General features: G+C 35.4%; 1 protein-coding gene across 2 annotated transcripts in view; it reads left to right on the top strand.

Annotated features, from left to right (window-relative positions):
• The window catches only part of PHKA1 (phosphorylase kinase regulatory subunit alpha 1), a 115,775-nt gene that overhangs the window by 70,378 nt on the left and 22,626 nt on the right, over window positions 1-22,771 (top strand). For both annotated transcript variants that reach the window (XM_081278186.1, XM_081278187.1), the window contains 9 exons: window positions 33-172; window positions 9,002-9,158; window positions 10,214-10,293; window positions 12,402-12,480; window positions 12,622-12,751; window positions 15,219-15,320; window positions 16,869-16,984; window positions 17,108-17,146; window positions 18,817-18,867. In XM_081278186.1, the coding sequence (XP_081134312.1) occupies window positions 33-172; window positions 9,002-9,158; window positions 10,214-10,293; window positions 12,402-12,480; window positions 12,622-12,751; window positions 15,219-15,320; window positions 16,869-16,984; window positions 17,108-17,146; window positions 18,817-18,867 (894 nt within the window). The remainder of the gene's footprint in view (window positions 1-32; window positions 173-9,001; window positions 9,159-10,213; window positions 10,294-12,401; window positions 12,481-12,621; window positions 12,752-15,218; window positions 15,321-16,868; window positions 16,985-17,107; window positions 17,147-18,816; window positions 18,868-22,771) is intronic.

Below are 22,771 nucleotides of genomic sequence, written 5' to 3' on the forward strand. Positions count from 1 at the left end.
TTAATTTCTTTTCAACATTTCTCAAACTAAAGGTTCCCTCTGTTCGTGTAGAAATGCATCTTCCTAGAGACCAATCTGGGGAGGTAGACTTTGAAGCACTGGTTTCACAATTAAAGGAGACCACAAGCTTACAGGAACAAGCTGATATTCTCTACATGTTGTATACTATGAAGTAAGTGATGGATATTATTAGCATATTTTAATGTTTATATAGAGGGGAAGTATAACATAGTCTTTTTATTCTATAACAAATATCTGAGATAATCCACTTATTAAAAGAAAAGGTTTTTTTAGCTTACAGTTTTGGAGGCTTCAGTTCATGAGTTATTTCTTTTGGTTCTGTGGTGAGTCAGCATACCATGGCAGCTGCATATGGCAAAACCATTCACCTCATGGACAGGTGCAGAAAAGAGAGAGAGAAAGAGAAGGAGAGAGAAAAGAGACCAGGATCACATAATCACCTTCAAGGGCATGCCCCCAGTGACCTAATACCTCCCACAAGGTCTCACCCCTTAAAGTTTCCACCATCTCCCAATAGTGCCATGGGCTGGGACTAAACTTTTAACACATGGGCCTTTGGGACAATATTCCAGATCCAGATCATAGCATATAGGAAATGAACACAGCTTTGGAGTTTCACTGATGTGGTTTTGAATACAGGTTTGCAACCTACTCATTCCACAACTTAAAGCCTCAATTTTCCTCATTTACAAAATTTGGATTATACATACCTCATAGAATTATTATAAAAATCTACAAAGTTCCTAATGCCTGGCACATCATCAGTAATCAATAATTGCCAAGGATTATTATCAGTATTGTGGTTCTTTTTAAAATATTTATTTATTTATTCATTTTAGTTAGTTACAACATCTTTATTTTATTTATTTATTTTTATGTGGTGGTGAGGATTGAACCCAGGGCCTCACACGTGCTAGGTGAGTGCTCTACCGCTGAGCCACAACCCCAGCCCCAGTATTATGGTTCTTATTAAGCCTCCATTATTTGGTAAAACCTACAGATATATTCTTAACACAAAAGAAAGAAGAATATAGAGGCTTATAGGAAAAAGAAACTAATATTTTCAAATGTATTCTTATGTGTCATGTACCCCCTTAGTACTTTGTATCTTAAACTCAATATGTCCAAATTGATCTCCTCTTTCTTGCTTACCTCTACACAAAAAAACCCTGCTCTTTCTCCTCTTTTCTTGTTGTAGTGAATAGAATATAAAGAGGCAGGATTTATACCCCCTTCTAAATTTGGAAAAAGGGGCTGTTGATGTAGCTTGGTGTTAGTTTACTTGCCTAGCATGTGCAAGACCCTGGGTTTGATTCCCAGCATTGCAAAAAATAAAAAAAATAAAATGGGCAACAACTAGATATCATGTGCCTCCTGATGTTACTTAAGTACAGAGCATCGCCTATGAAGTTGCTCTTTTAGTCATGTGAATATTAATAAGATCTAATTAGCCTGTTGTTGCCATTATACAATTCATCATTAGCTTTTTTCCTAACGATTTTAGCAAGTATCAGTGGTGATTGCCCAGATCTACTATTTCATTAAAGGTTTGCCAAATCCTGGTCTTCTAACTCTACACAATGATCTCTTTAATATGCTCATCTTACTATATCCCTTCCCTTAATTTTTTTGCTTCACTTAAGCAGGGGGAAAGTTCAAGAGCCTTAATATGGCACATAGGAACCTCTGTGATAAAGTTCCTGCCTCCTTCCAGATTCCGCTTTCACCACTTTGTGTCCTGTAATTGGTATTCCAGCAACACCAAAGTGCTTGTAGTTTTTCATCAACACTATGTTGTCTCATTTCTGTGTCTTTGCTCATGTTCCTCTCTTTGAAAGGACTCTCTCCTTCCTCTTCAGTCTGACTTATACTCAGCTCTTCTCATATCGTCCAAGGAGTCAGCTTGAAACCTTTCACTTTCCTAATCCTTGCTCCTTAAGCATTCCTTGTAATGCAGTTCAGACAACTAATACTTTATTGCCATGTTATTGTGTGTGTTTGTGTGTGTGTGTATCACCTCCATTACACTAAGCTCTTCAAGGACATTGACTGTTTTATTGTAGTCTGAAAACAACCTAGTGCTTGCCTTATAATATGTTCTCAGTATAGGCTGGTCAAACAAATGAACTTCTTAATTTAATCCTTATACTTTTTCCATGAGATGATTGGTACCTACATTTATTGCAGATGGGAGGACCAACTCAGAAAGGTTGATCAACTTTCTGAAGGTCACACAGGGGAAGAGATGAGATGAAAAACCTTGTTCTCTGACTCCAAAGTTCATGCTATTTTCATCAAACTATCCTATTTAATGAGCAAATGAAAAAGACACAGGTCTTCTGTTAGCTGAAAAGCCATTGAACACCAAAGTAAAAGTTTTACATACTCAGTTGTTTAAAAAAATAACCTTCTGGGTGTGGTGGCACATGCCTGTAATTCTAGCAACTCTGGAGACTGAGGCAGGAGGATAGCAAGTTTGAGGCCAGTCTCAGCAACTTAGTGAGGCTCTAAGCAACTTAGTGAGACCCTGTCTCAAAATAAAACATAAAAGGGTTGGGCATTTAGCTCAGTGGTAAATCACTCCTGGGTTCAATCCCTAGTACCAAAATAAATAAATAAATAACCCAAAGAAGCCAGGCATGGTGGCACATACCTGTTGTCCCAGCTACTCAGTGGCTGAGGTAGAAGGATCACCTGATTGTATGAGTTCAAAGCCAATCTGGGTAACATAGCAAGACATATCAAAATTAGAATAAAAATAATTCAAATAATTCAAATAGATTTTTAGCTATATGGGGCCTGAGTTTTTGTATATGCTTCACCTCAGACTTGTTCATAATAACTAAACATCAGCCATGAATACTCTAAACCACTGCACCCCTTCAGAATTCACTAACCTAGACATCCCACACAGTGCTGCAGAAGGACATCACCTAGACATTTAACCCTTACCCCAGCTTCTCCTTTCCCTCTGACAGTTCCCTTGTCCTTGTCCTTTTCTGAGTGACAGAATCTGGGCCAAGGTCTTCTGAATGATTTCATGTTTTGAGAGACTTCCCTTCTTATGCAACCTGTCAAAGTGCCACCCAGTAAAGCTTATTGTGTGTTACTATTTTTCTTAAAAGCCTGGGTCTTATTTTGGTATCTTTGTTTCTTTCTTTTTTTTCTTTTGTGGTATAGCACTTTATTCAGGTATGTGTCATGTACTTATTAGGTACCAGCACATGCTAAATGCAGGGGAATGGAAAGATAGAAAGAGTGAAAGGAGATAAAGGATAAGGACAGAATAACTGTAGCTTGAATAGAACTTGAAGATTCAGAGGGGTAATTGAGATGGGCAGGCAAAACGTTGTACACAAAAGCTCATGCTCACACCAATTCATATGATCCATGGTTGATCACCTCTTCTGCTCCTACATTGCATCCTAACTTGACCATGACATCTGAGTGAACCCTATAATCTCCTTGAAACTAATATTCTATATAATATCAGATCACTTCAATAGGGGTTGTGGGCATAGCTTAGGTTGTGGGCATAGCACAATGCACTGGGTCCATCCAGCAACACACATATACACATGCACACACAAAAACTTGACTAGATTGTGTATGATCATGCCATGTGGCTATGTGATACCCTTGGAACTCTATCCAGTTTCCCTGTGTAGATAAGAAGAATAACAGATGCATTTTCCTATGTTTATTGACAGATATTCCTTCTGTGAATTGTATGTTTATAACCTTGAGTTATTTTTTATTTTTCTTATGAATATTAGATTACCCTTTTGTTATACATATTTCATGTATTTTTCCAAGGAATTTGCCTTTTAACTTTATGTGCCTTTCTCTACATTAAAACTTCAGTTTTTTATGTAGTCAAACCTTTTGATCTTTTTATTTTTCTCTTTACTTTGTGGTACTGGAGATTGAGCCCAGAACCTTGAACATGCTAGGCAAACACTCTTCAACTGAGTAATACCCCAACCTGATATTTTCCTCTTTTGGCTTCGGGATTTCTTGCATGTATCAGGGATCTTCTCCCCTTCCAGAATTTAAAAAATGCTTTAAATACCTTTGATAAATTTTTTAATGTTTTAGGTCTTTAACCTACCTGGAATTTATTTTTGTGTATGTCTTCCTGCTCAATATTGTCTAAAATCAGATTCACTGTACCAGAACATACTGCTTGTCTTTCTTTACTCTGTTTCTGATACCATCATTCTTTCAAATCACCCAGAAATTGTATCATCTTCAACTCCTCCTTTTCCCCGCCTCTCCCCACATCACCAAGTTCCATAGGGAATCACTGGCCAAATCTACACCTTCTAAGACCTTTCAACCTAATTTATCTACTATTGCTTCCACTCACAATGTGAGTGCTCTCACCAAAGCTCAGCCTCTGCATGTCTACCTTCATACCTTGATTCATGTTTTTTCCTCTGCCTAGAATATTCTCCTTTGCTACACCACATCTCTATTTATACTTGCAATTCTCTCTATCCATCAAAGTCTAGTTCATCTGTCACCTCCACAAAGTATTCTCTGATCTCTAATAATAAAGAGATCAGAGGTTAATAATAATCTTTCCTGATTCTGAGATCTTATAGCACTTTTTCATACTTTTAAAGTAAATTTGGATAATTTCAGATTTAAAGACAAGTTTTAAAGATAACACAAAATTTTTCTAGTATCCTTTATCCTGATTCCTCTAGTGTTTCCACTGAGCTTTAATATCTCTCGTTTCTCACTGTCTCTATTTCTCTCTTATACCACCACAACCATCATCTATACTCTCTCTCTCTCTCTCTCTCTCTCTCTCTCTCTCTCTCTCTCTCTCTCACACACACACACACACACACACACACACATTATTTTTGAACCATTTGGGAGTGATAGAGTAGATGGGGATCATTTCTAAAATATTCAGTGTGTATTTCCTAAAAATTAGGAACTCTCTTACATAAGCATACTATAATCACCAAAATCAGAAAAATAACTTTGAAACAATACTTGTATCTATCTGCAGACCCTATTAAGATTTGTCAGACCATTAATGTATTTACTGCAAAAGAAAATCTAAAATCATGTATTTCATTCAGTTCTTGTGTATCTTGAATCTCCATTGATCTAAAATAGTTTGAGTCTCATTTTTCATGTTATTGATATTTTTAGAACAATAAAGATCATTTATCCTGTAGAATCCCCTGCAGTCTTGAGTTTTTTGTCTTTTTTTGTTTTTTTCTGGTACTGAGGATTGAACTCAGGGGCACTCAACCACTGAGCCACTTCCATACCCTATTTTGTATTTTATTTAGAGACAGGGTCTCTCTGAGTTGCTTACCACTTTGCAGTTGCTGAGGCTGGCTTTGAACTCACGATCTTCCTATCTTAGCCTCCCAATCCGCTGGGATTACAGGTGTACACCACCACGCCCTGCTCAGTCTTGATTTCTATGATGCTTTATCACAAGTAAATTCAGGTTATGCTTTTTTTTTTCAGGAATACCCCTGAGTGATGCCAAGTTCTCTGTGTGTCATGTCAGGAGGCACATAATGTTGACTAGTCCAATTGCTAGTAGTGTTAACTTTGATCACTTGGTTTGATCAGTTGGTTAAGACAGTAGCTTCAAGATTCCTTCACTGTAAAGTTATTATCTTTTGAAATAAAAAATAAATCTTGTAGAGCTATACCTTGAGACTATGTAAATATGTTATTATTTTTTCAAACTTTAACTCACTTGATTTGTATCCGTTGATGACCTCCTGTAGTATTTATTTCTTCTTCCTTTTTTTTTTTTCCTTTTGGTACCGGGGATTGAACTCAGGCACGTGACCACTGAACCACATCCCCAGCTCTATTTAGTATTTTATTTAGAGACAGGGTCTCACCGAGTTGCTTAGCATCTGGCTATTGCTGAGGCTGGCTTTAAGCTCGAAATCCTCCTGCCTCAGCCTCCCAAGCTGCTGGGATTATAGGTGTGCACCACTGCACCTGGCTAACCTCTTGTAGTATTTCATGTGTTTTAAAAAATTTGATATATTAAATAGACAATACATTCTCATGATCGAAATTTTTTAAATACAAAAGAAAATATAATGAATGGGTAAAAGGTCTTTTCCCACCTCTAGATACCCAGTTCCCCACTTCACAGGCAACCAGTATATTTGTGTGTGTGTGTGCAACCTCCAGGGATATTTTATGCTTATTATGTAAATGCAGACATCTGTACTTTATCCCTATTTTGCCCAAATTTAGTATAATATATACACTGCTGTATACCATGCTTTTTTTTCACTGAAACTTTATATCATGACACAGATTGCTCATCCATATGTCAGGGGATTGATACTGACTGGCTGGCTGTTGGCTAGAATCTCATTACCTACAGGCGGAATAACAGCAAATAACCTCCCCATGTGTGTCTCTATTTTCTGACAGCATGAATACTGGGTTCTAAGAATGTGTGTCCCAGAGAAGACCAGGTAGAAGCCGTGTTGCTTTTTATGACAGCCTCAGAAATCATATGGTGTCACTTTTACCTTAGTCAAAAGCATGCCTGGGCTCAAGTAGGGGGAATACAGACCCCACTTCTTTTATTTTTTAATTAGTTAATTAATTTGTTTAACCATTCATTCATTTGCAGTACTAGATATTATACCTAGGTCCCCTCACTGCTAGGCAAGTTTTCTACTAACTAAGCTACATCCCAAATCCTTTTTTATTTTTCATTTTGAGATGATCTTCCTATGTTGCTGAGGATGGTTTCGAACTTATGATCCTCCTGCCTCAGCCTCCTGAGTTGCTGAGATTACAGGTGTGGGCCACCACACCTGGCTAGATCTACTTTATATTTTCTTAGTAGCTGTATTGAATTCTATTATTTCACTGTACTATAATTTATTAAACCAGTCTTCTATCGATGGACATTTGTGTATTATCCAGTTATTCACCATCACAATGTTTATAGTGAATAACCTTTAATCATATATCATTTCACATGTGTCGGAGGAATTTATCTTCCAGAAAACCAGAAATTGGACTGATAGGTTAAAGAATATAGGTATTTTTAAGTGTATAATGGCTTTTTGTATACTCTCTGTATCATACATATCTCTTTCACCATCCATTTTAGAGTTTTTTCATGGAATTTATCTTCCAGAAAACCAGAAATTGGACTGATAGGTTAAAGATTATAGGTATTTTTAAGTGTATAATGGCTTTTTGTATACTCTCTGTATCTCTTTCACCATCCATTTTAGAGTTTTTTCATTATCCCAAAGAGAATTCCTATTCCTTTTATCCATTGACTTCCAATCCCTCCATCCCCTAGCCCTTGGCAACCAACCATTAATCTATTTCTTGCTTCTACAAATTTGCCTATTTTGGACATTTTTATATAAATGGAGTCATACAGTATGTAGTCCTTTGTAACAATTATCTTTCATTTAGCAAAATATTTTCAAGGTTCACTTCTGTTGTAGCATGTATCAATTCTTCATTTATTTGCAAATATTATTACCTGTAGGACTCTGCCACATTTTATTTATCTATTTATCAGTTCATGGACATTTGAATTATTTCCACTTTTTTGGCAAATTTAATAATGCTATTATAAACATTCACATACAAATTAATGTGGACATATGCTTTCATTTCTCTTGGATAAGAGTAGAAATGCTAAATCGTGGTAACTATGTTTAACCATTGTAGGCACCACAAAGCTGTTTTCCAGTATTTTTGATATTAATATATATTTCCAGAAAGCCTTCCAGATGGATCACCCCAATTTTTATACCTACCAGGAACATATGGAAAGTGCCTGTTTTAACCAATGCAGTGTTATCAAATTTGGAAACTTTTGACAACTTGATATATTAAAAAGCTTATCTTGGTATAATGTTAATTTTAAATTTTATTATTATGGGTGAGGTAGAGCAACCTTTCCTATATTTAATACCTGCCAGTATTTGTTTTGTCAGGTTTTCTTTTGTTGTTTCTTATTTTCTGATCTATTTACCAGAGGTCTTTATGTATGTAAAGAGAATTGGCCCTATGAAGTGCCAATATTTTCCCATTTTGTAATTTGTCCTATACTTTGCATACAGTGGTTTTTGAGATCAAAGGTTTTTTTGTTGTTTTATGTGTACAAATGTATTAACGTTTTTATGGCTTCAAACATGTGTTCCATAGTTTAAAATTCCTCTTCCCTCCAAAGTTATAAACAAATTCTCCCATATTTTTCTAGTTTCTTTACATTTAGATCTTTGATACATTTTGAATTATGGTATATACAGTGTAAAGTATAGATCCAACCTTTTTCAAGATGGCTACTTGATTGTCTTAACATCATGTAATAAATAATCTGCCTTTACACATATTAAATTCCAAATTTCAGAGAACTTTGTATGTCTTTTATGGCCCTTCATAGTTGATTGTGTTATAGTAATTTTGTGCCAATAATGTATATGTATCTTTTAAAAATAAACACACATCCTTCTTATTTCCTCATTAGTTCCTGAAGTACAATCATACTTTCTGAACTTCCTGTAGGTAAACTAAATCTGTCTTTAGTGTCATCCCTGTTGAGGCCTGTAAAGAGAGTAAAATAATGCATTTTGTCCAAGTATAAATGAAACTAAGACATTATTGGCTAGGTATTTGCCTTTTAGGGTGACTGTTCATCATAGTTTTATAAGGGTTTCTAGTAAATAGTATTAGTTTCCTGATGAAGGGAGGCCTGTCAAAAATAGGTATATCCTGGTGGGGGTTGTGGCTCAGTGGTAGAGCACTTGCCTAGCACGTGTGAGCCACTGGATTCTATCCTTAGCACCACATAACAAATAAAATAAAGGCATGCTGTCCAAATACAACTACAAAAAAGAATTTAAAACAATAGGTATATCCATTATAACACTGAAAGATAAGATTGTTGTTGGATACTTTACTTTTAATTAATATACTTCTGTCTTTAAAATTCCAGAGGACCTGACTGGGACACTGAATTGTATGAAGAAGGGGGTGCTACAGTCAGAGAGCTTCTTACTGAACTATATGACAAAGTTGGAGAAATTCGTCATTGGGGCCTGATTAGATACATCTCTGGGATATTAAGGAAGAAAGTGGAAGCACTTGATGAAGTACTATAAACTCTTGAATTTATGTCATGTCTAAATGGGCATGCTTTTTTGCTTTTTTTCTTGGTTCTTTTTAGTTATAAGTAACATAGGGTTACATATATGTAATATAGGGTTCAATTATAAAAGCATGGAATATAATTTGCTTTAATTCAGTCCCTGTTACTTCCTTTTCCCTCCTCTCCTCCCTCCCCCTGTTCCCTTCCCTCTACTGATCTTTCTGCTATTTGCTTACAGTTTTCTAAAATTACTGTCTTGTGGATGTATATAATGGTAAGATTCACTGTGGCATATTTATATATGTATGAAGGAAAGTTAGATTCATTCCATTATTGTCCCCTTATCCCATCCCTCCTCCCTCCCCCTCAATCCCCTTCATCAACTCCACTGATCTTTCTTTTATTTTGATGAAATCCCTCCTACACTTGTTTTTTCTTTTATTGTACTAGCTTCTGCACATCAAAGAAAACATTTGACCTTTGACTTTCTGGATCTGGCTTATTTCAGTTAGCATGATAATCTCCAGTTTCATCCATTTACCAACAAATGGGTGTGCTTTTTAAAAGTTAGTTTCAGGGATGGGGGTGTAGCTCAGTGGTAGAGTGCTTACCTAGCATACATAAAGCCCCAGATTCCATTCTGACTACTGGAAAAAATTGGTTTCCTTAATTGTTTTTAAGGCAACCACATTCTCTAATCATTATATATGTTTTTTTTTCACATATACAGTTTCTGATATTCAGTTACATTTCTGTTAGTGACAAATGTATACTACTGAACCATAATAACTGTAGACTTTTGAGGTGCTATAAACTATAAGAATTCTACATCCTAAGCATGAATTTACACTAAACTAAAAGTACCTACCTCCAAGGAGTAAGACCCCTTTGTTCCTTCCTAGAAATCCCTCTTTTCTGATCTTCATGGTATTTCCTGAGGAAGAGAGTTTGGTGTGTTATTAGGTTAGGAGGACTCAAAGGTTTCTAGGCTAAGAAGAGAAAAGTTTGTGGAAATATGAGGTTTTATGGAAAGGATAATGTCATGCTGTCTCTTCTTAGGCCTGCACAGACCTTCTATCCCACCAGAAACATTTGACAGTGGGACTCCCTCCAGAACCTCGAGAAAAGACCATCTCTGCGTGAGTATGGCATTTGGTTAGGTTTGATAAGTTTCTCTGAGCATTTAAGGAACTGTGTGAATTTATACAATTCTATTGCCTTAATCTGTCTATTGATGACAACATCCTCCATACACACTTCTGTCCGAGACATTCAGCAAGAAAATATTGGGAATAACGGGGCATGGGTAAATTAAAGAGAACAACTAACACGGAATAGTGTTTAAACTTTTCTTTTCTTATTAGTATTTCCTAAACCTCTCTTCAAAAAAAGCACAACAAAACATGCAGGTCACTGTAAATTGGCACCCATAGTCAACCAACCGTCCTCTGAGAGAGGAAGTAGAAGAAGGTGTCTGGCTAGAGTACAGGGCTGATGATGCAACTCTATGCTGCTTAATAAGTGATAAAAGTGGTAGAAGTCAAGGCCAAAGTGGGGAAATGGGTACTTTTAGAGCAGAGTGAGGTGGCAACCTTGGAAGAACAGTATCATCAAACTACTCCTGCCTTAGTTCTGCCACAACCTCCAATTGGCAGCAGTACTCTCAGATAGGCTAGGAATGGAGAGGGTGGGAAGAAGGGTGAAAGGCTAGAATGGAACATTTTATTTCTTACACAAGTTTTCCCTTTGTCACAAGCCATGCCAGTAAAACTCATCTGCACTAAATCTGTCTAATTTCATGTCCTGCCAGTGCCAATATATAAATCTGCAAGCAGGTTGTATTTCCAAGAAATATTTTTAGAAGGTTTCTAACTTCATTCATAACTGATCTGCAAAATCCATTTTTCTATGAGGGAGTAATTTAAAACAGGATGTTTATCCTGACTGTCAGTCTACTTCAGTAGCCAGTATAGTGAAAAGTTCATTTTGTAAACACAATATGTTCTAGATACAGAGTTGAATCAGGAATAAGTGATCAGGGATGCCTTTGCTGATGTCTACATTCTACCTTCTTCCTATTCCATGCCCGTGGTTTCTGTTGCCTGTAATATCCAGTTTAAACTCCTGATGAAGACTTGGGGAGACATGTCCTAGGACCATGCATCAGGTTCCATGTGTAAAATCCTAGTTATGCTTTAGGAAAATATCCCTATCCTTGAGTGTTAATGTGCTTAGGAAGTCATAGTACAATACCACAGATGGGGTGGTTTAATAAACAGAAAATAAATGTATTCTCTCACATTTCTGGAGGCTAGAAGTTCAGTGGGGTTGGTTCATTCTGAAGGCTGTGAAGGACTTTTTTCCAGGAATCTTTTCTTGTGAGTGGCCATTTTATTTCTTATGTCTCTTCACATTTCTTCCCTCCACACATTTTCATGTCTAAATTTCCCTTTTTTATAAAGATACTAGTCATATTGGATTAGGGTGAACTCCAGTGACATCACTTTAACATAGCCACCTCTAAAGATCATATGAGCAAATAAGGTTACACTCTCCAGTACAAGTGTTGGATTTCAACTTATGAATTTGGGGGCAATACAATTCAGCCCATAACACTTTGCTCCTGGAAAACCACCTTTTATGACAAAGCAGATCAGTTTTGTTACACTATAAATAATCCAAAAAAGATGGCATATTCCCAGAGTACTTAGTGTCAATAAGAGAGTCACCAGTGTGTTAATTAGCCATTAACATTAGAAAGGTAACCATTATGGCTATAAAGAAATACACAATATTTATATTTAATTTAGTGTGTGTCTGTATATATATGTGAACTAATGAAACTTGAAAATGAATATGTGACTGCCAACACAAATGGTTTCCAAAAAGCACAACTTAGTGTATTTCTTTATAGCCATAATAGTTAACCTTTCTAATGTTATTGACTAACCATGAAAGACTAGTTCTGGAAGGATATCATGGATAACTTTTAAATAACAATGTTTAGGAGAAGGAAAATCTAGGTGTATAGAGGAAAAAGCAAGCTCCTCTGAGTTGATATAGGCCAGAGTGGTTTAGGGAGGCAATGAATGAACTTTGGAAATGAAAAGAACCAAAATGCTACTAGTAATAATGAGGTATTGAGGCAATAACCTGGACTTAATAAGAGGTTTTTTAATTTTTTTTCAGTATATTTATGTTTAAGTGGGTGTACATTTTTTTTTTTTTTTACTTTTTTCTTCCTCAGACCTCTGCCCTATGAGGCACTTACTCAGCTGATAGATGAAGCCAGTGAAGGGGACATGAGTATTTCAATCCTTACACAGGTAAGCAGAATTGTAATGCCTAATATGCTGATTAATATTTAAAAATTAGTTTTCAATTAGGATAGCAATTTGTAAAGACAACAAAATAGGCATTGTGAGGCCTCATGCATAATTTTTTTGTCTATATCCATCTATGCACAGGAAATAATGGTATATCTAGCCATGTATATGCGAACCCAGCCTGGCCTCTTTGCAGAAATGTTTCGACTTCGAATTGGTCTGATCATACAAGTTATGGCAACAGAACTGGCCCACTCCCTTCGATGCTCAGGTACTCAATTCAGTAATATTTTTAGGCAGAATTCACTTTTCATGTAGATCAATGGAGTTTGGCATCAGGAGGGAAAGAAAGCTAAAACATTTTTACCTATATCTCAGAAGCTGTGTAAGGCAATCTTGTTCTCATGTCTTAATCACTACTATGCAAGTGAAAGGACTGATTTGATAACACTTTTGTATATTGGTTCTGTAACTTCAAAATGCCACATCTTAGGGGCTCTGCACTCGAAATTATTCTTATCTGCTAACTTCATTCCTCCCAACTCCTCAGAGTGTGTTGGAGAATACTGGAGTGTGACATACTGGGTTTGGTTCTGATTCAGACAGTGGAGCTTCAGGACACCAAAGTTAAGTCACTATATCAGTAGATATAGGATCAGTATCCTATCTCTCTAGTCAACATCATGATTGATAAAGGAAGACAATATTTTTATTAATATTTGTCTAAAAATACTCTCTTTGAAATTAATAATAGTTGTATTTGTCAAGATAAGTTTTAGTTGGAAAAGTATTTGGGGCCTGTGGAAGCTATAGATTATTGTATAAAGTGGAGGCAGAATTCCCAGCCATGACTCTGTTTTCCATTGATATTTGTTTGATTTCAACAAGAATCGCAAAAAATAGAGACAGGGATGGTGCAGAAAAATAAAATCACAATTGAAAAAACTCACAACTGAAGCTCATTGTTTTGGTTAAATTTGCCCAAAATACTTTCAATTGAGGTGTTAATGGATATCTAAATTGATTGGTTTTAATGAAGCCTAAATCAAACATATGAAATAATTTACATTTAAATAGCCCTTCAAAAGAAGAGAGCTAATAACTATTTTATACTTATCATATGCCAGTCATTGTACTTTTTGCTTTATATCTACACACCTTTTGATATTTAATCCTTATAACAATTCTGTAAGGAATGTAATCCCACTTTTGCCAATAAGGAAAAGGAAATTCAAAGAGGTTAAGTAACTTGTTCAAAGTAATATAGCTAGTAAATAGTATAATTTGAGTTCAAGTATGTCTTACTTTAAATGATATCCAGTTCAGATTTCATTCTTAAAAATAAATGTATTATATGGTATTCTCCAGCTGTGGTATCAAGGGATGTTTTATGAGAGGTTGTAGCTGTTCCATAGTAAACCTCAGCAAGGGATAACCTCCCATTCTTTGCTTTTCCTTAATCGCCCCTAATGGATTTATTCCCCTGTGGATTCATCAAGACCATGGCTCTTTAGTTCTTTATAGAACTAAGTCATGATCTTCAGGTTTGATATATAAGACCCTCAATAGTCTTCCTTTTACCTACTATTTCAATAGTACTTCCCACTATTTTTATAAATCCCCTTCCTTGGAGATCAATATATCTCCTCTGATTTCCAAAGCACTTCTTATCTATGCCTCTCTTTTGGCATGTAATATATACAGTGTTTTATTGTTGTTTATCTTGTTTGCATGTTCCATCTCTCCCAAATGATCAGCCTCTCAAGGTAAAACAACATGCCATACCTGTTTTCACTAACATTGTTTAAAATAATGACCTTCATGTAGTAAACTCTTAACTAGTTCTGATGTTGATGAACAACTTCAAGTTACCCTCTCAGTATTCTTTTATAACTTCATGGATTCATACCTATTCTCTTTTAACTCTGTATTTCTAGGTTGAGAAGTTTTCAGTATTTTATTTGCATATATATATATATATATATATATATATATATATATATATATATGCATTCCTTGACTTTCTCTGAATGTCCTCCAGTTCAATTTTTCTTTTATTCTTCTCACTTTCACATAAAGATTCTACCAAGTACCCTAATGGTATGGAAGTGGGGTGACAGCAAAATTTATGGCCTGGCTAATCCATAAACTGGATTGTCAGTCCCTAAATAATTAAGAGTCTATCGCAGTATGAATAGTTAAGTGTATGGTTCTAGAAATATATTCTGTAATTCTCACCTTCCAAACAAGTGACTCAGAAATTCTAAGCAAAAGGCCTAGCACAGTGGCACATGCCTGTAATCCCAGCAGCTAGGGAGGCTGAGGCAGGAGGACATGAGTTCAAAGCCAGCCTCAGCAACTTAGTAAGGAACTAAGGTACTCAGTGACACTCTGTCTCTAAATAAGATATAAAAATCGCTTGGGGATGTGGCTCAGTGGTAAAGTGCCCCTGGGCTCAATCCTCTGTACCAAAAAAAAGGGGGGGGGGAAGAAGAAATTCTAAGCAAGAAAGGAATTAGAGGAGTTGAAGGTATATAGCTCAGTGGTACTGGGCTGTTGAGCATGTGCAAGGTCCTGCTTCCAATCCCCAGCACCAAAGAAAAAGAGAAAGGAGTTGGGGAGGAAGGAAGGAAGGGTGAGAGAAGGAGGGAAAAGGAAAGGAGGGAAATGGAGAAAAATAGGGAGAGTATTATAGACAAATTAGAATTCCTTTTTTCTCTGTCCTATGATTCTGCTAGCTGAAGAAGCCACAGAGGGCCTAATGAATCTCAGTCCTTCAGCCATGAAGAACCTCCTACATCACATTCTCAGTGGCAAGGAGTTTGGTGTGGAACGAAGTGGTAAGATTAAATAGCTGCATTTCCATCTCAGAGTGGTTAGTTTAAATGTCTCATTATTATTAAAATGTTTTTCATTTGATAACTGTCATTCTGACCTTAGTGAGATGAAATCTTAGAGTAGTTTTGATTTGCATTTCTCTAATTACTAGAGATGTTGAACATTTTTTCATATATTTGTTGATCGAATGTATACCTTCTTCTGAGAAGTGTCTGTTCAGCACTTTAGCCCATTTATTGATTGGGTTGTTTGGTTTTTTGGTGTTAAGTTTTTGGAGTTCTTTTTATTTCCTGGAGATTAGGGCTCTACTGACGTGTGTGTGTGGCAAAATTTGCTCCCAAAATGTAGGCTCTCTGTTTACCTCATTGATCATTTCTTTTGCTGAGAAGAAGCTTTTTAGTTTGAATCCATCCCATTTGTTAATTCTTGATTTTATTTCTTGCATTTTAGGAGTCTTGTTAAGGAAGTTGGGCCTAATCTAACATAATAAAGATTTGGGCCTACTTTTTCCTCTATTAGGCACAGGGTCTCTGGACTAATTCCTAGGTTCTTGATCTACTTTAAGTTGAGTTTTGTGCATGGTGAGAGATAGAGGTTCATTTTCATTTTGCTGAATATGAATTTCCAGTTCTCCCATTTTGCCCCAAATAAATAGAACTCCACTTATAAAACAATTAAAAGCAAAGCTATCCTTTGCAATAATATTTGAAAAACACTGTGTCTCATTTTTTTCCCTTAAATGATATATTGACTAAGTGGATTCATTACTATCATGTTTCATTTTAACTACTTTGACCATTCCCTTACATTATCCTGAGTCTCTAGGACAACTAACAATCCACATTATCTGAAACTTTTTTGTATTCTAATTGCCAATAATTCAGTAGCACTTATAGTGTTTGGAGTGTGTATGTATGTGGATAGCTGCTACAGTATATCTAAATGTGTCCTTTTCAACCTTAAATTCTAATATGTCTAGGAGTCCATCAAAAACTAGTCTTCTTCCTGCACTTTTTAAGTTTGTGATTAATGTATTTTAATTGTATATGAAATAGGTTTTGATGTGGTATTTTAGTGCATGCCTACAGCAAGCACTAAACCCAGCCTGCACTTTTGGTTTCAGCAACATTATTTGGTGTTGCATATGTAAAGAAGCAGAGCTAATGAAATGGATTACCTCTCATGTTCAGCTATTAAGCTTAGGATAAAATATATATATATATATATATATATAAAATCAGATGGATGGATGGCCAGGATTTAGAGTGGCAAAAGAAAGAAAGCAGTGTATGTCAAGATAGGGATCTTACTTTAATGTGGATTCTGAGTCAGTGGGTCTGAAGTGGGCCAGAGAGTCTTCTACCAAGCTCCTAAATAATACTGATGCTGCTGGTCCATGGACCACAATTTAAGTAGCAAGGTTATACTCGTTGAGTTTTTTAAAAATTAAGTTAAAAATAAAAGAAGGACATACATCTAAGCCTTTTTAACATGGGATAGGAGAAAATGAACCTGATCATTCTTTATTTCTAATTCCTTATTCTATATAGTTCGTCCCACTGATTCAAATGTCAGTCCTGCTATTTCTATCCATGAGATTGGTGCTATTGGAGCAACCAAAACAGAACGAACTGGGATCATGCAGTTAAAAAGTGAGATAAAACAGGTGAGATACTACCTGGGAGATTAGGTGGGATGTTGTCAAGAACAATCTTTTGGAATCAGACTTTGTTGGAATCATTTATGATGTTTTATATCCTAAGTATAATTTGAGACATTTATTTTTCAGGTGGAATTTCGTAGACTGTCTATCTCAACTGAGAGTCAGGTGAAACAACTAGGGATCCTTTAACATACTTTAACTTGTCTTTAGTTCTGTATAACATGCATGAGCTCATGGCCTTTTTACAAATAATAACAAGCCATGGAGTTGGTTGTTTGAATCTCCTTTATAACAATAATTTATAAATAGTTTTTTTTTCCTTTCTCTGAACCAAACTACTTCTCTAACTTTAGGAGGAAAATAAGTTGCATTGAAAAGCAAGAAATTGAAATTCCAAGTTCCTCTTATTAGGACTGATTTGGAATTAATTTTCTTTATAAAGCTAGACTTGGATGTCTTACTTCTAAGAATAGATATTAGAACATCAGATTAAGTAAAGACTTTATTTTAAAAAAAATTTATCTTCAGGCCTAGCACGTGCAAGGCCCTGTGTTCAATGCCGAGCACCACAAAAAATGAATAAATATATAAATAATTTTCAGGTTTTTATCCCCAAATTAGACCTTTACCACTGCCACAACAGAGGTATATGAAGGGTACTCTAGATATATAGAGGAAAATCATCTAAATCCATCTGGAAATTAGTGGGAGTCACAATACACCATATTGTAGCCTCTCACTTTTCCTAGCAGGTGATAATAGATGAGCTATTATATTCTACAAAGAAATAATTAACATGGGCTTCCATAGCTTGTTTTTAAAACTTTGGGAAATCATTTGATTTCAAGATCTAGAAGTTGAAATGGTACTGATTTGGTCCCTTCTAGAAGCACTTGTTATGAAAAGCTTAAAACTTACTACTCCTGCTTTCAAAGTAGAATTATGATAACTTACTGCATTAAAACACACCCAGAAGAGGAGAGGTGAAATGGAGATTTTGTTTGTTTTCTTTTAAAAAGGTAATCAGAAACCATTTAAGAGGAGAATGAAGCAATGCCTTAAGTTTAATTTCAAATAAACTTAATTTGAGTAGACTTATCAAATGCCCTTAGACATTCATATTTATGCCAGGGCAAGAATGGAATATGAAAGAACTTTGTGTTTAAAATTACATAATTTTTCCCAGATAATATGGGTAATCTGAGCATTTTCCTATTTGAAAGGGGAAAGAATAACATTCAATACTGAATAGCTAGACTGATGTTGGTGGTTAATGATCCTTATTTTGTTTGAGTGATTGGCTAAAATTTGTATAGTTGTTTATAGTCACATAATATTACAAGTTCATCTTATATTTAGAACTTGAAGTCCATGTTCCCAGCTAGATTAATATGATATTAAGACTTGGTCTACTCAGCAACTTCATTTATTTTTTTTAAAACCTACATATCCACTATCTATAGGACTTTAATTGAGTCAAAATCATTGGAACTAAAATTTTGGAGGACTGAGAGCCCTAAATTTTCATTACTTTCTTATTTCTAAATAATGATCTCCATCTTCACCTGCCTATTAGTATTGTTCTAAGTCCTTTCCTCTGGGCTCACTAATGCCCTCTTCTGGGAAAAAACATTTTTAAGGTAGTTTTATTTATTTCACCCTTTACTATGACATTTAGAATAAAGGTATTTCATCAGCTTTTTAATGATAATATGGCTGGCTAGTTACTTGAATGACTCATACTTTTACTCTACTAAAAACTTCTAAAAATACAAGTACTGGGTGCCTTACCTCATTCTTTTAAAAATTTTATTTTCTTAATTTTTTTTTCGTAGCCCAATGGTGGTCATCTCTCGGGTATAGATATGATGTCACCGTCTTTTCTGGTAACTGCTGTTATATTATATTCCATTCACAAGTGCTTTGAATATCTGTTATATAAATCATGACATACACATTGTATGAAAAAGAAAAAATGCTCAAGAACTAAAATAAGTATAAAGCAACTTCATATTAGCAGGGGTTCTGATTCTTTCCCAATAAGGCAGGAAAGAAAGTTCAATTTCAACTTCTTTTCCACTACTGAAAGCAAATGCAAATTTTAAAGTATTTGTTAAATATTTGTTAATTTATTCTTTCAACTAATGTAACCTATTACATGCTTACTATGCACCAGGCAGCATACTAGGCAGCATCAGCATCACCTAGAAACTCACTTGAAATGTCAATTCTTTGTCTCCATCCCACACTTAATGAACCAGAAAGACTGAAAGTGCTGGAGGTGAGGCCTAGCACCCTGCATTTTAATAAGCTCTGTAGGTGACTCTGATGCACTTTTCAATCTCAAAACCACCTGGCTAGTTTTGTGTTCTTCTAAGCATTAATTCATTTAGTAAATGTTATTTGAGTGCAAATTTTGTGTCAACCACTAGATATTTGATAGTAAACAAAATGGATGTGGTCCTTGCCTTCATGAAGCTTATAGTTTAGGAAGACTGATCTTTAATTCAATTTCTTCTATTTAAAGCAGTGCTTCCTAAAGGGCTATGATTTCAGATCTCACAGACTAAAGATATTTAGACCAGATGACAGCCAAACAAAAAGTGGAAAATTTTTGGAAACAATATTTCAGTTTACCTCAACCAAATACCCTATAATGAATGTAATAAATTAGCCAACTCTGTCATATCCATATTAATAGAGGACAGAGACATAGAAGATAATTTTATTTAAAAACTCAAACTATTGACAGTCTGAATTTTACTGTATCAGATACATATCCTTCTGATTTGACCCCACTATATTCAGCCTAGGATTTGGTGGTAGAGATAATACAATGAAAACTAATTAAATGGCAGTTCATCTACTTGACAGATTTGTGTGATAGTCACTTGTCAATAGAAATGTTTCAGAGCACATTTCTTTTTTACATAGCAATAGTTGGTGATTTAGACTTAAAATATGAGAAGTTCTTTTCTCAGGAAATATCTGTTATCTTTTATTCTATATTTCTGAATCTAAACTGTCAACCACTTTTGCCAGTGTATTTCATCCTTTATTTGGTATCATTTTTTTTCAAAACTCTTCATGTTGTAGTACCTATCAACAATTCATTCCTTTTTATTACAAAATAATATCATATAGTACTGATACACCACAATTTGTTTATTCATTCATCAGTTGATAGACATCTGAATTGTTTCCACTTTTTGGATATTATGAAAGGGCTATACTAGGGATGTGGCTCATTGGTACAGAACTTGCCTGGCATAGGAGAGGCCCTGGGTTTGATCCCTGTTTTAGTCAGCTTTTTTGCTGCTGTGACTAAAGGATCTGACCAAAATAATTGTAGGGGAGAAAAAAGTTATTTGAGGGCTCATGGTTTCAGAGGTCTTAGTCCACAGAAGGCTGGCTCCATTCCTGTGGGCTCAAGGTGAGGCTGAACATCAGGTGAGAGAGTGTGACAGAGGGAATCAGCTCACATCATGAGAAAGTCTCCACTAGCCAGAGACTCCACTTGCCAGCCACGCCCCCAACGAACCACTTCCCACCACACCCCACCTGTCTCCAGTTACCACTCAGTTAATCCCATCAGGTATTAATACACCGACTAGGATAAGGCTGTAACCCAATCATCTATCCTCCAAAACTTTCATTGTCTTACACATGAGTTTTTGGGAGACACCACATCTAAACCATAACAATCCCCAACACTGCAAACATAAATAAATAAACACAAATGAATATTGCTGCTCTGAATCTTCATGTACAGTTAATGCAGACATATTTTCATTTCTCTTGAATATATATTTAGGAATATAAGTGCTGGATCATATGGTAAATATGTTTGGCATTCCGGGGAACTGGCAAACTTTTCTAAAGGGGCTGTACTATTTTACACTCCCATTAGCAATGTTTAGGGTTCTAACTTCATGACATCCTCACCAACCCTTATAACTGTCTTTTTTATTATAGCCATCTTAGTGTATGAAGCAGTATCTCATTGTGGTTTTGACTTGCATTTCCCTGGTGGCTAGTAATACAGAGCACTTTTTCATGAACCTATTGGCTATTTGATTATCTGCTTTGGAAGAATGACTGTTCAAATCCTTTGCCCATTTTTAATTGGGTTATTTCTTTTATTGTCGGTTTACAAATATTTTTTATGTGTTCTGGATACAGTTCCCTTATATCATATGTGATTTGTAAGTATTTGCTCCCACTTTGAGGATTGCCTCTCTTAATGATGTTCTTTTTAATATTGACAAAGTTCAATTTATCTATTTTTTTTTCTTTTGTTTCTTTGATTTTGGTGTCATATCTGAGAAGGTTTTAACTAATCCAGGGTTACAAAAATTTAGTTCTACTTTTTTGTTCTAATAGTTTTATTATTTTAGCTCTTACATTTAGGTCTGTGATTATATTGAGATACGGGACTCCCCAAGACCACCCCCAGGTTTGGTGATTTACTAGGAGAACTCAGGAATCAGCATATACTCATAAGTATGATTTATTACAGAAAAATAGTGCAAAGAAAAGTCAGCAAAGAAAGAAGGTACACTGGGTAAAGTCCAGGGAAAACAGGCACAGCTTCCAGAATATTCTCCCAGTGGAGTCATACAGGATGCACTTAATTCCCTCTGCATCAGATTTTGACAGCATGTGTGAAATGTTCCCAGCCAAAGAAGCTCATTAAAGAATGTACCTAGGGTCTTTATTGGAGGCTGGTCATATAAAATAGCCTGTCTGGTACTTCCAGAAGGAAAGCAGGTATTCAACATAAACTATAATGTTTGCACAATTAGGTACAGAAAGCCACTGTTATCAATTCTGGGGATGATAGGATAGTCCCTAAAGTCCATTTCCAGATGCCAGCCAAGGCCCAATCTTATAAGCAGGCCTTTCCCCAAGTAGTAGTTTTGGCCTACGGTGTTAACTCTTTTTTAATTTTTAGCTATAGATGGACACAATAACTTTTTAAAATTTATTTATTTTTATATGGTGCTGAGGATCAAACCCAGTGCCTCACATGTGCTAGGCAAGCACTCTACCACTAAGCCACAACCTCAGCCCCTGCTCTGTTAACTCTTTTACAGCTCAATGTTGCAATTGGATTTATTTCTGTGTATAGTGTGAGGTAAGGGTCCATTCATTCTTTGGCATATGGATATTCAATTGTTCCAGCACATCTTATTGAAAAGACTGTCTTCTCCCATTTAATTCTCTTGGCACCTTTGTTGAAAATTTATTTACCATACTATAATGACTGACTTCTGAATTCCAAATTCTATTCCATTCATCTGTAGTATGGAATATACTAGTATATCCTATACCAGTATGACACAGCTTTGAAATTGAGAAGTATGAGTCCTCTGACTTCAGTCTTAAAGATTGTATTAACTATCCTAGGTCCCTTGGATTTATATATGAATGTTATAGCAGTTAATTAATTTCTACAAAGAAATACGCTGTGACTTTGATAGGAGTTGTGTTCAATCTTTAGATCAATTTTGGGAGAATTGACATCTTGAAAGTGTTAAGTATTCTGATCCATGAACATGTATTTTTTCCATTTATTTAAATGCCTAATTTCTTTCAACATATTTTATAGCTTTCATGGTAAATATTGCACTTCCTTTGTTAAATTTACTTCCAAGTATTTTATTTTTTGATGCCATTTTAAATGGAATTGTTAATTTTATTTTTGGATTGCTGATAGCTACTATTTAGGAATATAGTTGATTGTTGTAATTAAAATAAGAATATTTAAACATGAGATTTATCCTTTAA

This window comes from Spermophilus citellus (assembly GCF_964194105.1).
Source record: "Spermophilus citellus genome assembly, chromosome: X".
Lineage (NCBI taxonomy): Eukaryota > Metazoa > Chordata > Mammalia > Rodentia > Sciuridae > Spermophilus > Spermophilus citellus.